The following is a 17,298-nucleotide window of genomic DNA, read 5'->3' on the forward strand; positions in this document are numbered from 1 at the left end:
AGGTTTAGTAAAATCAAAGCCCATCATGGGCAGTGAAGGCCTCTAATCTCCACACTTGAGAGGTAAAGGCAGGTGAATTTCTGTGAGTTCAATGCCACCACGATTAAGTTTCATGCCATTAAGAACTATATAGTGAGACCCGAACCTACAAAAATAATCCTTTGGGCCAGTTTCCAAAAACAATTTTTAAGGGTTAGTACAATTAATTGTTTGTGGAAGTTATATGGTCATTCAGTAAAATTCTTAGTATTCTTTTACCTAAATGTGCTGTTCCAAAGATTCTGTTCTAGTTAAGTGTAGGTTAATTGCCTCCTAAACACTGTGCTTGTGCTACCAAAAATCTATCTAGTTCATGAATTCTCTGTTATTTATCAGTCAGTACATTCATCCTTCCATCCACCCACCAATTCATCCATCATCTCATGGGCTGTCAAATACTCCAAATGCAAAGTAATGACAAGGGGCTGAAAACATTCCATTACCTGATTTAAGCATTATATAATTAAAAATGCATTAAAATATTACATTATTTCCCATAAATTTATATTTGTTATAAAGCCATTATTGAAAGACATAAAAATGCCGGCTATGCTGATTGGATTGTTTAATTAATGTCTATATACATCAAATTATCACACCTTATGAATTTGTAAAATTAAAATGACAAAAGAATTCTTAAAAAGAAAGTTATATGGTAGTTTCACTGAAGATATATTTATTTTATTACACATGGGTGTCTTGAAGACAGCAGTTACGTTTTATTGGTAGCTGATTATTTACCGAACACAGAGAGTAATGGATTTTTACACAGGAATGATCAGTTTGGAAATTTTGTCAAATGCATAGTTTGAGAATTTCTTGGTGTGTCTATCACACCAAATGCCAAACTACCTCATACAATAAAGCCCAGCTAAGCAAACAGATTGCTGATAGTATCTATTATTCGTTGAAAACAAAGAACAAACAAAAAACATCTAATGAATAATGCACATCTCGGGGTGGGGCCGTTATGGGAGCTCCACATTTCTAGCTCCAAAGCTAGGCTTTGCTTTGAAGTGACATCCCTTATCATCCCTTCAGCAAAAGAGGTAACTGCCGAAACTGCACACACACACAGACACACACACACACACACACACACACACACACACACACACACACACACACGCATACAAGGATAATAAAGAAAAAGGGGACATCTATGTGAGAGTGGGGGAACATGGAAGGGATTAGAGGCAGGGTACCTGGGAGGGGCTGGAGAGAGGAAAAGGAAAGGGGAAAGTGGTTGTAATCCTATGATAATTAAAGAACATAATACAAAAATTTAAACACCTTTTTTTTTTCAACAAGTTAGCATGAAGTTTCTAAATGATTCCAGAACATCCTCAGCTAAAATTTCAAAATGAGTTTTAAAAGTAGTTTTTGATATAAAAAGGCTTTAAAAAGCCTATTGTCAGGGGTGATAGGGGAGGAAGGGCATGGGAGAAGGGAACTGGGATTGTCATGTAATTCAATCTTGTTTCTAATTCAAATAAAAAAAGGTAAAAAAAAAGAAGAAAAAAAAGCCTATTGTCCTATAGTTTTGGTTTTCTTTCTCAGTTATCTGTAGACCAATGTTTCCCAGTAATTTTCTTTTTCTTTTTGTGGCCATCTGAGAAGCTATTTGTGCAGTGCATTGCAAGAGATTTCTTTCCAGGTGAGGCTGCTTGAAGCTTCAGACAACTGGCTCTGTGGTGGCTCTCCAGCTGTGTCATTTCCTACACTGCAACTCTGAGAAGGGGGACTCTTTATTCTATGCCAACTCCCAAGTTCCCTTGGAAATTTCTGGCAGGATTAAATCTTCTGGCACACACACACACACACACACACACACACACACACACACACACACACACACACACATTAGATAATTAAACAAACAAAACAAAAACAAAGAAACAGAAAGGAATTAAAAGAATAGGCTAGACAAAGTGTCTCCCATGTTTATGGATCAAAATAATCAGTAGTATGAAAGTGATTACATTACATTATCAAAAGCAATGTATTTGGAGGGATACTCTCTCAGTCTAGAGACATGGGGGAGGGCCTAGCCCCTGCCTGGGATGATATGATAGACTTTGGAGATCCTCCATGGAGGGCCTCACCCTCCCTGGGGATCAGAGGGGGGATGGTGTGGAGTTGGGGGGGTCGTTGGGGGGTAGGGAAGGAGGGAAGGGAGAGGGAGGTGGGATTGACATGTGAAGCAAGCTTGTTACTAATTTAAAAAATTAAAGAAAAAATGGCAAAAAAAGAAGAAAAGGAGAAAACAAAAATAGAGCTATCTTAAATTTTAAAAAAAGCAATGTATAGATTCTGGATGTTCACCACCAAAATTTTTCATAGAACTAGGAAGGATTATAGTTCATGAAGACCCTAGATACCCAAAGCAAGGTAAGCAAGAAGAGAAATTCTGACAATATTTTAGTACCCGATCTCAAAAAATAAGACAGAGATATGGTAACACATCCAGTATAATGCGGTTCAAAACCAGATATGTCCACCAGTGGGATGGAATATAGTATCCAGAAATGAATGCATGCAGCTACAGCCACTTGGGTTTTGGCACAGATACCAAACTTGCATTGGAGGAAAGATGGCTTCATCTGCAAATACTGCAGGGTAGCCTGAATTTCCACATGTAAAGAGTAATAACTTCACTGTTTGCAGATGATATGATAGTTTACATAAGAGACCTAAAAAACTCTACCAGGGAACTCCTACAACTGGCAAATACATTCAGCAAAGTGGCAGGATACAAGATTAACTCAAAAAAAAAATCAGTAGCCCTACTATACACAAATGATAAGAAGGCTGAGAAAGAAATCAGAGAAGCATCACCCTTTACAATAGCCACAAACAACATAAAATATATTGGGGTAACACTAACCAAACAAGTGAAAGACATGTATAGCAAGAACTTTGACTCTTTAAAGAAAGAAATTAAAGAAGATTCCAGAAATTGGAAAGATCTCCCATGCTCTTGGATAGGTAGGAACAACATAGTAAAAATGGCAATCTTGCCAAAAGCAATCTACAGATTCAATGTAATCCCCATCAAAATCCCAGCACAATTCTTCACAGAACTTGAAAGAACAATACTCAACTTTATATGGAGAAACAAAAGACCCAGGATAGCCAAAACAACCCTGTAAATAAAGGAACTTCCGGAGGCATCACCATTCATGACTTCAAGTTCTATTATAGAGCTATAGTCCTGAAAACAGCTTGGTATTGGCAAAAATAGACAGGTAGACCAATAGAATTGAATTGAAAACCCTGATACTAACTCACATACCTACGAACACCTGATTTTTGACAAAGAATCTAAAGCTATACAATGGAATAAAGAAAGCATCTTCAACAAATGGTGCTGGCATAACTGGATGCTGACATGTAGAAGACTCCAGATAGATCCATTTCTATTACCATGCACAAAACTTAAGTTCTAATGGATCAAAGACTTCAACATAAATCCAGTCACATTGAACCTCTTAGAAGAGAAAGTGGGGGTACCCTTGAATTAATTGGTACAGGAGACAGATCCTGAACATTACACCTGTAGCACAGACATTGAAATCAATTATTAATAAATTAATAAAAGCTTCTCCTGAAACTGAGAAGCTTCTGTAAAGCAAAGGATACAGTCAAAAAGACAAAACAGCAGCCCACAGATTGGGAAAAGATATTCACCAACCCCATATCCGACATAAAAGTTGTAAATCCAAAACTTACAAAGAACTCAAGAAGCTGGTTTCCAAAAAACCAAGTAATCTAATTAAAAAGTGGGGTACAGAACTAAATAGAAAATTCTTAACAGAGGAATCTAAAATGGCTGAAAGATACATAAGAAAGTGCTCAACATCCTTAGCCATCAGGGAAATGCAAATCAAAACAACTCTGAGGTAGCATCTTACTACAGTCAGAATCTAAAATCAAAACACCAATGATAACTTATGCTGGAGAGGATGTGGAGAAAGGGGAACACTCCTCCACTGCTGGTGGGAATGAAAACTTGTACAGCCAATTTAGAAATCAGTATGGCGATTCCTCAGGAAAATGGGAATCAATCTACCACAAGCTCCAGCAATTCCACTCCTAGGCATATACCCAGAAGAAGCACATTCACACAACAAGGACATCTTTTTAACTATGTTCATAGCAGCATTATTTGTAATAGCCAGAACCTGGAAGCAACCTAGATGCCCCTCAACTGAAGAATGGATACAGAAAATGTGGTACATTTACACAATGGAGTACTACTCATCGGAAAAAACAAAAACAAAAACAATGGAATCTTGAAATCTGCAGGCAAATAGATAGAACTAGAAGAAACCATCCTGAGCAAGACAACCCAATCACCAAAAGAAAAACATGGTATGCACTCACTCATATATGGATTTTACTCATAGAGCAAAGGATTACCAGTCTACAATTCATACCACTAGAGAAGTTAAGCAACAAGGAGGACTCTAAGTGAGACATACATGGTCGTCCAGAGAAGGGAAAAGGGACAAGGTCTCATGAGCAAATTGGGAGCATAGGGGGAGGGGAGAGGGAGCTAGGAGAATGAGAAGGAAAGAAGAGGAGGGGTGAGGAGGACATAAGTGAGCAGGAAAGTTGTGTAGGGTGAAGAATAGAGGAGAGCAAAATAAGAGATACCATCAAAGAGGGAGCCAGTATAGGTTTAAAGCAAAATCAGGCACTAGGGAAGTGTTCAGAGATCTACAAGGATGGCATCAACTAGCCATCTAAGCAACAGTGGAGAGGCTACCTTAAATGTCCTACCCTGATAACGAGATTGACGACTAATCTATATACCATGGTAGAGCCTTCATCCCGCAGCTGATGGAAGTAGAAGCAGATACCCACAGCTAAAAACTGAACTGAATTGGAATCCAGTTGCAGAGAAGGAGCAGTGATGAGCAAAGGAGTCAAGATCACGCTGGTGAAACCCACAGAAACAGCTGACCTGAACAAGGAGGAGTTCTTGGCCCCCAGAAGGATCACTGGGAAACCAGCATTTAACTGATCCAGACCCCATAAATTTGGGTGTCAGTGAGGAGGCCTCGGAAATCTATGGGGCCTCTTATCCCTAGTGTAGGAATGGACTTTGGGATTCCATTTCACATAGAAGGATACTCCCTCAGCCTAGACACATGGGGGATGGCCTAGGTCCTATCCCAAAGGATATGACAGACTCTGAAGACCTCCATGGAAGGCCTCACTCTCCCTGGGGAGCAGAAATGGTATTGGATAGGTAGGGTGTTAGTGGGGTCAGGGAAGGAGGGGAGGGAGAGGGAACTGGGATTGACATGTAATAGAGTCTTGTTTCTAAGTTAAATTAAAAAAATAAAAAAGAAGAGCAAATTGAAAAAAAAAGTATAATACTCGTTCCCTTTAACTGACATGAAAATCAGTTAAAAATGACTCAAAGGCTGTAAAGTAATACTCGAAGGTTGGAAATGACAGAGGGTATAGGTACAGATAGCAACTTATTGTAAAGGACTCAATAGCCCTGGAAATGGTAGTAAGAACTGATGAATGGGCTGAATGAAATTCAATCCCCCTCATAGCAAGAGAGACAATAAACCATGAAGAGTCACGAGCTGAATCTTCCTTGTCGCCTATGCACCTTGAATTCTGGTTTTAGGGGATGGAAGCCATGCCAAGAAAGGGCATGGAGATCAAGGTAAGGCATCAGGAATTTGTGCAGAAGGCAGTAGAAAGGAAAACAGATATGCTTTCCATTTTTTCTAGATTTTCTTTTCATATCTGATCTTCTTACTATTTCTTTCCTGACTTTCCTTTCTTCATTGGACTCCATAGTTGCCTCATTCAGAAACATTAAGACAGAACTGAAGTATATTGCTTACTCATGGATTTTCCTTTAGTATAGAATTCTTTCACATTCTGTAAGATGTAAATGCATAGTTTTCATTTTTAAAGGCAGAAAATCCTGCACTGCTCCTACAGGAGTTAATTACATTATAGCCTTTAATGGGTTGTTTTTAAGGACCTACAATAAGAAATAAAAGGACATAAAATGTTTATATTTAGGTAAACAAAGTTATGAAGGGGGCACAGTTTACAGAACAAAACTCAAAACTGCATAACATTTGATGAAAAACCTCATTCAACAACACCATATTGCTATTGATAAACACAGACGGTCTGGCATGAAAGAAATCAAACTAGAGTCCAATTGTGGCTTTCCTTTACAATAGTGTAGCAATTTTAGTAACTGTTTTAAAACTTATGTGAACTCAGAAAAATAAACACAGCATGGAAGAGAACACTGACTTTAATCTCCTGATCCTCACTTTCCCAGTCTAGATCAAATTGAATAATTTGACTTTTATGTCACTTATCTTCTCATCTTTCATGTACATCTTTAATAAACCTTCAAAGTGGGAGATCCTTCAGTAACTTTGCTACGTGAACTATTTGTAAATATTCAAAGGTTATACATAGCATATCTGTGTGATATAAAACATTGCATCCTACCTTTCTTTGACTTGGAGATCCTTTTTTATTAGTGCTTCAAATTTCTTGATCTCATTGGCTACATCCTTTAAAGAAAAGTTACCATCAGTTCCCTGCCTTTAAAAGCCATTGATAAACTTCATGTTCAACCAGTTTTAAATAGTAACACATAGTGCTAATTCAAAATAGTAAAGAGCAAAATAAGACAAGCTGCCTTTGGTATTAAGTGTATAATTCTGATTTGGTCTTTTAGATGAGGCCAAACTAAATCAATGTAGAAACTGTCTAACCTCTAGCACTTAATTCATGATTCTCTCTCTTTTTAAAATTGTATGTGCATGTGTATGCGTGTATATGTGATGTGGAGATGCTCCAATTTAGTTCTTACCTTCAGTCTTGTTTTAGACAGGATCTCTTGTTCACTGTTGGGAATTCTCCTGTCTCTGGTCCCACTTCACAACAGGAGGACTGGGATTATAGACACAAGCTACCACATGTCTTGCTTGTGCAGTAGGTAGGTTAGCTACTGAGCTATTTTTCCAGAAGAGTCTCTTTTAATAGTACATCAAATGTAGTCAAAGTAGTTCAAGTTTATCAGAGCCCATGCTTTTTAAATATGCTTTCTGCAAGTGTTTGTGTTAAGTGTTTTAAAAATTGCCTGCATCATCTCACTTACTCTATAAACTTTTCTTAAATATTTTGGCTCATGTTTATGTGCTATATCAATCTTTATTAATAGACTTTCATTGACTCATGTAAATTTAGTTTTTAACTGTACAAATGGATCCAGAAAAAGATGTAGGTAATATTCCTAAAATCCAACTATAAGGCATTTCCTTAGAATTTTTAAAATATTACATAGATTAATATAAAATACAATGGGTTTAGGGATGAGAGAGCTAGACTAAGAGCTTCTTCACCAGAATCCAAGCACTACAATAAAATGTGTCAGCATTTAGGTTTCATTTTCCTCATTTATAAAGGGAAGAAGTTAATACTATGCTGAGAAAAACATGTACAAGTCAATAAAAATGTCAAGTGCCAATCCATATCTTGATCTATGTTGAATTAATGATAGCTACCACAACCTTTCTTACTTCGGTCAACAAATAATATGAACAATCTGGAATTATCATGAAACATAGTATTATTTTTCCATGAGATAACTAGTTGTTATTCTATTGGAATGTTGACACTCAATGTGGTCTAGTAAAATATCTCCAGTGCAGGCATTTTAGTTTAAAATGTGTTAACAGCAACACGTCAATTGACATTTCTGGGATTCATAACAAACCACAATTGCCTGGTAAAGAGGAATGATGTGTTTGCAACTGCATCATATTAGACTTCCTATAAACACTGGAGTCCAAGTAGACATTCCTGTGTTGAGAGTTTGAGCTCCCTGGCATAAAGTAACATCCCACTATTGAACAAACAATAGCAAAATGAATTGGATATGCACAAGCTGGGGGAATTTTGGATAAGAATGGGAAGGACCAAGGATACTCTGGAAAGAAAGTAAGGATCTCTAGAAGGTTTGTGCACATTACAGAGAAAAACCTTTGTTTATTTAAGAGAAAAACAAGATGACAACAAGTGGCCATAACATACCTCTGCCTCTTTTTTCTTTTTCATCAGTTTTTGAGCCTCCAGTGCTTTCAGAGTTCGATTTGGTTCAGGCTTAGGGATCTGTATAATGGCTGCTTGAATTTTGGCCATTATCTCATTTTGTCGTCTTCTGTTTAAACGTTGCTGAGTATGGCATACATATTAGTTTATTCTGCTTGTCAAGATAATAGTCACATAACGTGTACAGATATACATACATACATACATACATACATACATACATACATATATATATAAGATATCTGTTGAAAATTTCAGAACTTAGCAATTGACCAATGCACAAGGTGTCACAATTCTATAGTATTTGGAATTCGTTATCAACATTATTTACATTGAAATCATGATGCTAAAACACAATGTTGAAATACTAACATTATGACTAAATGATGCATGTATTGTTATTGTGAATATTGGTACAATGATTGTATATTAGTACAATGATAGACAATAAATACAAAGAAGATTATGATTCTTTCACAATGCCAACTTCACGACCAGCCCACTCATGAGAAGAAATTCTCTACTGATGCAACAACTGCCAATAGAAAGGACAGCTTCCCCCAATGGTCCACCTACACACAAGTTCAGTGCAACCTCAACTACTGGCCTGACACTAAAATATAATTGGATTATCTCTCAAGAAGACAAATAATAATTATTTTAAGGAGAATATAAATAGAAGGATGTTATTGAGAGAAAAATATTTAAAATATGATAAAATAAAGCTAAACATCTTATGAAAAGGATAACAGAAGTATACGTCTTTACTAATTACTATTAGAACTAAATTCACTAATTTCTGCATCCAAAGACAAGAAAATTTAATCAACCACTATAATGCAGAAATTATAATTTTAAAGTTTTTATTTCATTTTCTAAAAATGTGACTTTTTTATTTAATTGGCATATGTTTATTTCTTTTTCCTAAGAAAACCAGGAAAGTACAATCTTTGTCTTATTTACCTTTGGCCATGTCTCGAATTTTCTCTTACACAGTAACCCGCACCCTTTGTCTTTTCTTTCATTGGATATTTCCTGCATTAAACTTGACTTTTCAAGCCTGGACTGGCTGGTTCAATGCCAATGGAGTCCCAACACTTGACCTCAACTTAAACACTGGACTTAGAGTGTCCAATCTCTACCATGTAAAGGCATCAAAGAATGACTCTGCCCTCTGGCAAGCAACAAAAGGCTTTCTGTAGTTTGCCTCTTGAATGTTTCTCTCCTTCCTCACAAAGAGCTGACTCAGAACATATTAATTTATTATCAATTAATCAATTTAAAAAGTAAGTTTCAAATGGAATAGGAAGAACTACAATTCCATTGCCTGTAGTTTACACATTCCATACATCCAGCCATTTGCATTTTTTAAAAAGTCTTTAACGATGTTTGTTCTCCTGTGTCTTTTAAAGACACAGATCATTAAAGATTTTTCAAGAGGTTTGAGAAGCAGTGGTGAGTAACACAAAGTAGTTGTCAAGAACAGTCAAGTTAAGATACTTAAGATAGCTGGAAAGGGAAGTAAGCCAAGAAATAACTGATCAAAAAGAAATGGAGCAGGATATAGAGACCAGGGGATTGCAGAAAAGGGGACAGAGAGGGGCATGGGTCAATTTTCCCTCTCTCTTTCACAGGAATACAATGGTAGAATACCCATTGCTAAAGTATCTAGGAGCAAATCACTCCCCAAAGGAGCTGAGGCACACATTTCATCCAGTGAAAGAAACCAAGTTGTCCCACTAGGCAGCTTATAGTTCTCAGCCAGCAGTGCAGTTGAAAGTGAGTGAGAATGAAGATGGAGAGGAGGAAATATGTGAAGAGGAAGATTATAGGAAGACAAGGCAAAGCCATGCATCACAACATGCAATATATCTACATAGCTGCTTATGCAATGTGCATTTATTACAGGCAGAAATAAATCACAATAGTATACTAGGTATTAATGAATTTTGAGAATAAAATGTTCTATAGAACCTTTTCCATATTAAAGTGTCTTTGCTCTTCCTCGAGTTTTTGGAATTTTTCAAACTTCTCAAAATTAATTCGGGCAATATCTTCTTTCATTTGTTTACATTTTTCTTGAAACCTGCATGTAACCCGCATCAGATTGAAATCAGTTTGGCGTGGTATCAGGTTTTTAAGTCTCTAAATGAAGAAAGCATTTCAAAGGTTTCTGTTACTGGAGAATAAAAGGTGTACTGACATTGCAATCACATGTAAGTTTTTGTATTAAAAATAAATTTATACACATCACCATGGTTGATAGTTAAACTAAATTAAAACTATGTTATTCATATTGATCACTGAAATCTTTAACTGTGTATGGACAACAAAACAATGTTCATATCCCTTCTTATAAAATAGTGCCACATATATTGACATTTTTGCCTGCTCTTGATTTCATCTTTTTTCCTTGATCAAAAGACCTCTTTACTTTTGATCTTCATATAACATCCAATTCTTCCCCAGAATGTTTCCATAAACTAACAATTGCTTCAATGTCTATGAAATTTATTTCACACTTCCTTTAAGCTTCTGTTTCCCAAGCTATTGTTTTTTATTTCTTTTCCCTCCATGTTGCTTGAGAAGATGCTCTGTTCTTCCTTCTCCCTCATCTTTAACTCACTATGGCATATACCACCCTACAGAAACATTTCCCCTTGCTAGCTGGCATGCATGCAAACATAAAGTGGTTTGGGGCTTTCCCATTGTCATTCACTTGCAAGTGCTTGGCATGAAATGGGAACTCAATAAACATTTACATAATGGATGACCCACTCTGGAAGCTCTTATAGGTCACTGTATAATGTCTTCTTTAAGACACACTAAAGTCCAGTGTCATGGAAGGCAGAAATAATCACCCTTGTTTATACAGCTGGGAAAATTGAGTTAAAAGTTTCTCAGTGACTGAATTGAGTTTACCAAACTCGCACGTGAAGAAGAAGAAGAAGCCAGCACTGAGTTATTTAGCTTTATGTCTAATCTAGTACCTAGCCTGCCCATGGGTTCTAGTTTACTGTGCTACCAGATTAACAGTGGTATCCAATTAAAGTAGAACAACTTGAAAATGGAGGTAGCTCTCACATCTGTTAGGCCATTGTTACTTTGTAAATTGAAATTTAAAGTTTACCTATTTCCATTTCCATTTAGGCCTTTGTATAAATGTGGCACTGACTACTAATCCAGAAGCCTGGAAAAATTTACCATGCACTTCACTCACCTCAAAAAAAAAATTACCAAAGGCACTGGAGAAAATTGTCAACTGAAAAGTGCTAAAATTTCATCAAAATGCATTTTCTGAATATTTAAAATCATTGCGTATTTAACTCGGCATTTCTCTTGGATTTGAGGTACCCAAAACTTGAAATCACATGACAAACTAATAATAATCAGTTAGCCAGCAGTATAGGCACCAAGAAGTTAACACATATGCCCTGGTTGTCACACAGGAAGAATCCATGTGAGCTATGTCAACAGCAGGAATGGGAAAGAAATGTTGGGAAGGAGGAGAGATGAGATGGGGGTCTTTGGGTGGAAGAAAGGGCAGAGATAGTCTGGACATGTTCAAGGACACCCTTTCAATGAACTTGTGCTGAAATACAGAGAAATAATGTTGAGATTTTTTAGTGAATGATTGTGAAGTTCATTTTCAGATGGAGATACAATATATATTAGAAGAAGTCTGTGCCAAAGAAGTTCATTATCTAACAGAAAGCCTGATGCTCAGGGAACATGCCAGCAGGTTACTGCAGTGGCCCCTAAAGAAGTCTGAGCTAACATAATAGCAGGAGACATGGAAGGGAAAGGAGCAGGCATAGACAGTATTGGTTGGTATGTGTGCAGACTTAGCAGTTTATATACACATATATATGTATATATGTAAGTACGCATATAATATATATGTATGTAATAATTTAAATATGCATGTAATAACAACTCATGAAAAAAGAAGGCATGTTTTTACAAGAGAGCAAGGAGGGGTATATTGGACAGTTTGGAGGGAGGAAAGGGGAAGAGAAATGTATTTATATTACATGTAATTATATTACAATCTCAAACATAAAAGAGAAAAAGTACTGGGGAATAAGAACAGACTTGGATAATAAGTATAGGTAGTGTGGATGAGAAAACAGGGAGACAGAAAGGGCAAAAAAACAAATGACAGACATTAGCATAAAATAACACCCAGTACAGCCAATGACACAAGGAGCTTCAGTGGTTCCCAAGGCTACAATCTCACAGCCTATTTGTTACACCACCTTTTCCCATGGGGGATGATGCCTATTAGGTCTCTTTGTGTACCCACCTCTCGAAAAGCCTCACTTTTGAGTGCTTGAAGCCTTAAGTTTGTCTGGGGTTGCATGGTTTGTATTTCTAATCCAGTCAGCCCCGTTTTCTTCTTTTTCTGCAGAGCAATGTACAATTGATACAGAAGCTTGGTCGCTGCCCCCGGCTTCTCTGTGATGATGCTCTGGGCCACATTCTGGTCGAACTGCACACCCAGCAGGTGAAGTGTTGGCTCCAAGCGGGAGAAATTATTAAGTTTGGCAGTAGAACCCCTAAATGCGATAATACGTTCATAATTTACATTAACACTGGGTTAAAAACAAACACTAAATATCACAAGTACCATTATGACATAACATTATGAATTATCCCACCACCCTTAAAGACTTCCTTTTTCTTAAACGACTTGGTGTTGAAAATGTATGGAAGATACTTTCCCATTGGCCATGTTCACCTGAACTTTATTTTTCTTGTAGAAGTTAAAGTTTATTAATTTTATATATATTATATATATATATATATATATATATATATATATTATTAAAATTTTATTAATTTTAGGCTGAAAATTGACAATAAAATTTTGTTCAAGGAATAAGTATATATAAACAGACAATCAAATGTATTCCTCTAAGTGGATAAAAAGACTATAGTTTTGAAAATTACATTTTATTCTAAAGGCAAAATTACAATACAATTGTCTATCACGTTATCATTTTATAATTTACTATTGCTAAAATCCTAATGAAGTCCTAAATTTTATATTGACAAGCCTAGTAATGATCCTGTCAGAGGACTGTCCACAATATTTAATTAAATGATATTAGCTATGGAATCCATTATGTTACACTTCAGTATGTGGTTTATAGTAATTCTTTGAAGTGAAAAAGACTATAATTTGAAATTTTATTTATTTTTAATGATTTGATTTCAACTTAGCCTCAGCCTTTAAGAAACTAATGAATTCATTTTACTCACTCAACATTTTATTAAATAACCATAGGCACTAAGGATATACTTATTTATTATGTTTAATTAATTTCAAAGATTTACTGACATATGGGGCTAGAGAGATAGCTCAAGATCACTTGCTGCACTTCCAGAGGACACCGTTTTGATTCCCAGCATCCATATGTCAGCTCATAGCTATCTCTAATTCCAGTTTTAGGGGATCCAGTGCCATCTTCTGGACTTTGTAGACACTAGGCATTCATGTAGTGACATACTTATATGCAGGCAAAACCTCATACACAAAATATACTTAAATTTTAAAAATTATTGAAGTATTAAAAATGAGAAAGATGTAGTCATTACTTCTAAGTGCTCGTAGTTAAAAATATATTTAAGTAAAAAGCAATAAAAATTGACATACTGCTTCAGTAGTCTCAAATGGTCTATGGCTATTCATAGTTAATGACTCTGAAGATGGAAGGGAGAGATAGTCAATGCATCTCAACTGCCGTGACTCTGTCATCAAACCAGATGCACGCATCAGTTCTAGCCTTTGGCCTGACTACTTACCTTAGCTTCCAACATTTGTATTCATTCTTTAATATAAAAAAGCATATAGAATATACTTGAATGTAAATCAAAGTTCATGCCAAAAGTTATTCAGAATCAAGAGTAATATATTTGAGAGATTGGGCAAAACATGTGTAATGTCTTTTGTATCTTTCCTACCATACATATTCAGAAAGATGGGGACTAAGAGTTATCTACCCAACTTGGGTCTGTGTTTTATGTTACACTACAATATTTAGATACGTTATAATGCAGAAGGGAGAACACAAAAGCAATCACGAACCATTTCCATTTTTTTCAAAGCTTATCCCTACAGTAAAAGGAACTGACCCCCTCCTCTCATTTGTTTTACATACCTTCCTGAATACAGTGTTTGCCTGTTAATATTATAGTTTGGCTTACTGTTTGGTTTTAAGATGGCATTAATGAACTAGCCCAACAACCCAAGATAGAACAATAATTCTCCCTGGAAAACTTAATGAATATTCTAAGTTTCCTAATAGCCAAACTCTGAGGAACACAACTTGAGGGGCCTCAAGAAATCTGTGATTGTTAAAGCATCTGCACCACCAGCATAGTAGAATAATCATCACTTGTTTTTGAACACAGAAAAACATCTGGGACATCTTTGCTCTGGAGATAGAGCATATGATGTAAACAATGACCTCTGAGGGAATAAGGATCATGCACTGGGAAAAGTTTTCTTGCCCTCTGCTTACCGTCTTTGTTTGCTAAGGGACTTAGGTTTCTTCTGCTGCTTGCTACCAGGTAACACAACACACCTCTTCTCAACATGAGAAGAGCTGCCCTCCAAAAAATATTTCCTTATTCACTATTTGTTTTCCTTTTAACTAATCTTCTTTGGCAAAACTAACATGTTTTTAAAGCAAAGAAGTTAGACAAGTTATTATTTCTAACACATGTAACTTCATGTTATTAGCAGGATATAATTTACAATTTTCATTTCATTTAATATCATGAAGACATTAAAAGTATTAGACAAACTGCATACCTCATGACAAACTACATACCTGCATACCTGCCTTTTCTTAGGGTTTCTACACTTTAATTAGGCTGGATAGAATGTTCTGCTGCAAAACCACAAGGCATGAGGCTTCCTTGGTTCTACCAACTGGGGACCACACATTCCAGTATATGAACAATTAGCAACTATTATCCCAAAACTGACAGAATTAAATTCATAAAAAAGACAATTTAGATCCTTCCACGTATTGTAAGACAAATTCCTATTTCTGGAGTTCTTACTTTCTACAGATGCGAACAAATCAGGTAAGGCAGGATATAAATCAGGAGAGGTAAGTAAAGTAGTTCAAAGTCCATATAGCTCTGTACAGAAGGCAGAATTATAAGCAATTCTTATGGTACTTATGGATTTTACAGAGTCTCAGAATTTCATAAGAAACACCATGTAAATGGCAAAGGTTTGAAAAATGACTTCTCCATCACTTGGCAACAAGCCAAGGAGATAGTAAGAAACTGTCCTACTTGTTCCTTCAATAATCAAGCTCCATTGCCAGCAGGTTTTAATCCTAAGGACATTTGAAGAAATGAGGTTTGGCAGATGGTTGCAGAATTTGGAAATTTTAAATATGTGCATCATACTATAGACACATTTTCAGGGTTTCAATGGGCTACTGCTCTTAGCTCTGAAAAGGCCGATTCTGTTATAACACACCTGTTAGAGGTAATGGCTGTTATGGGTATATCTGCACAAATAAAAACTGACAATGTTCCAGCATATGTCTCCAGCAAATTGGAACAGTTTTTCAAATATTATAACATAAAGCATGTAACCAGTATACCACACAATCCCATAGGACAAGCAGTGGTAGAGAGATCTAATAGAACACTGAAAGAAATGCTCCATAAACAGCCTGGGGGAATGAAAACCCCCAAACATAGGTTACATAATGCCTTATTAACACTAAACTTTCTTAATGTTAATAAGAAAGGACAAACAGCTGCAGAAAGACACTGGACTATGGAAAAAACTGCTGAACTGAATCAGCCAGTATACTTCAAAGACGTATTGATCTCTGTATGGAAACCAGGACACGTGTTAAGTTGGGGAAGGGGTTTCACCTTTGTTTCCACAGGAGAAGAAAAATTTTGGATACCATCAAAGTTGATCAAGATATGAGTCGAAAAGAAAAACCTCAGGATGAGGAGAAATGACAGGTAATCTAGCGAGGTATATCTCATAAACTGTATAGAAACCTCACAAAGGAAAGGGAAGTGTTTTGTTTTTATTTTCACAGGAAAATTCATCTCCAGAAGTCAAAAGACACTGTATGAGTAGAAGAGAAGGTAGCTATAACCATCGTACAAAAGGAAATTGTCATATGACGAACTCCTTAGATGCATCTAAATCTATTTCTCTTTATTTCCTAGTCTCTATTCAGTTAAACCATTGCTGGCTTTAGAGTTGGATTTGGCTTTCCTCCTCTAAATCCAAGCGTGTTGTTAAAATGAAATTCAGAGTTTCTGTATTATATCAAGAACCCAATTGATGTAATACAGAATAAGAGAAAAATTGTGGACTGTCATTTGTCTTTTCTTGGCTCTTTCTCTCAAAGTATATATTCTCTCATAATTGTTATTTTCCCATTATTGCATTTCCCGGTATGCATACATATACAAGTAAAAATTCTCTGCTAACATTTATGTTTGAGTTCCACACAGCCAATGAAGAACTGCCTGACAGCAATCCATGAACTCTCCTGAGAAAAAATGGGCCACACCTCATTGAGTCCACTGGATCCAACTTGCTTCGTTTCAACTGACTTTGGGTACTGATTCCAATCAACACAAGAACTCCAATCAAGATAAGGACTTCAACCTAGACCTCCAATCAAGCATCTTCCACCAAACACGGACTGGATATAATCCTCTTAAGACTGTCACTACTGTCACTACTGTCACTACTGTCACATTTTCTTCCTACAGGACCCCACGGGGCTATCGTCGTCCCATTTCAGCAGGAAGTAACTTGGAGAATATTATGCCCTCTTTCCCCACTGTTGTCACTAAGGATAGTGTACACCTAGTTAGTGCTAGATTCCTATTGTTTAGGGTTGGGTTTGGAAGGAGGTGTTCGAGCTTGGACATCTGTTTCAGATGATTTTAAGGTTTAGTTGGAATAGATATAGTTAAGATGTGATATTAGTAGATTATTAAAACTTCTTTTAATTCACCTTTATGATTGTTAATTATAGATAATTTATATTGTTAAGTCTTACAATCTTCTTTAGACTAAAAGGGGAATTGTAGGGGGAAATGCTGACCATGCTCACTTGGGGCTGGCACAGGCTCCGCTGA

General features: G+C 36.4%; 1 protein-coding gene across 1 annotated transcript in view; it reads right to left on the reverse strand.

Moving 5' to 3' along the window:
* Positions 1-17,298, reverse strand: part of Spef2 (sperm flagellar 2) — a 159,839-nt gene that overhangs the window by 123,666 nt on the left and 18,875 nt on the right. Inside the window, exons 3-6 of the mRNA XM_027401298.2 lie at positions 12,458-12,710; positions 10,126-10,296; positions 8,134-8,274; positions 6,544-6,608 (exon numbers count right to left, since the gene is read on the reverse strand). Of these exons, the coding sequence (XP_027257099.1) occupies positions 6,544-6,608; positions 8,134-8,274; positions 10,126-10,296; positions 12,458-12,710 (630 nt within the window). The remainder of the gene's footprint in view (positions 1-6,543; positions 6,609-8,133; positions 8,275-10,125; positions 10,297-12,457; positions 12,711-17,298) is intronic.

The sequence above is a fragment of the Cricetulus griseus genome, chromosome 2 (assembly GCF_003668045.3).
Source record: "Cricetulus griseus strain 17A/GY chromosome 2, alternate assembly CriGri-PICRH-1.0, whole genome shotgun sequence".
In the NCBI taxonomy this organism is placed as follows: Eukaryota; Metazoa; Chordata; class Mammalia; order Rodentia; family Cricetidae; genus Cricetulus; species Cricetulus griseus.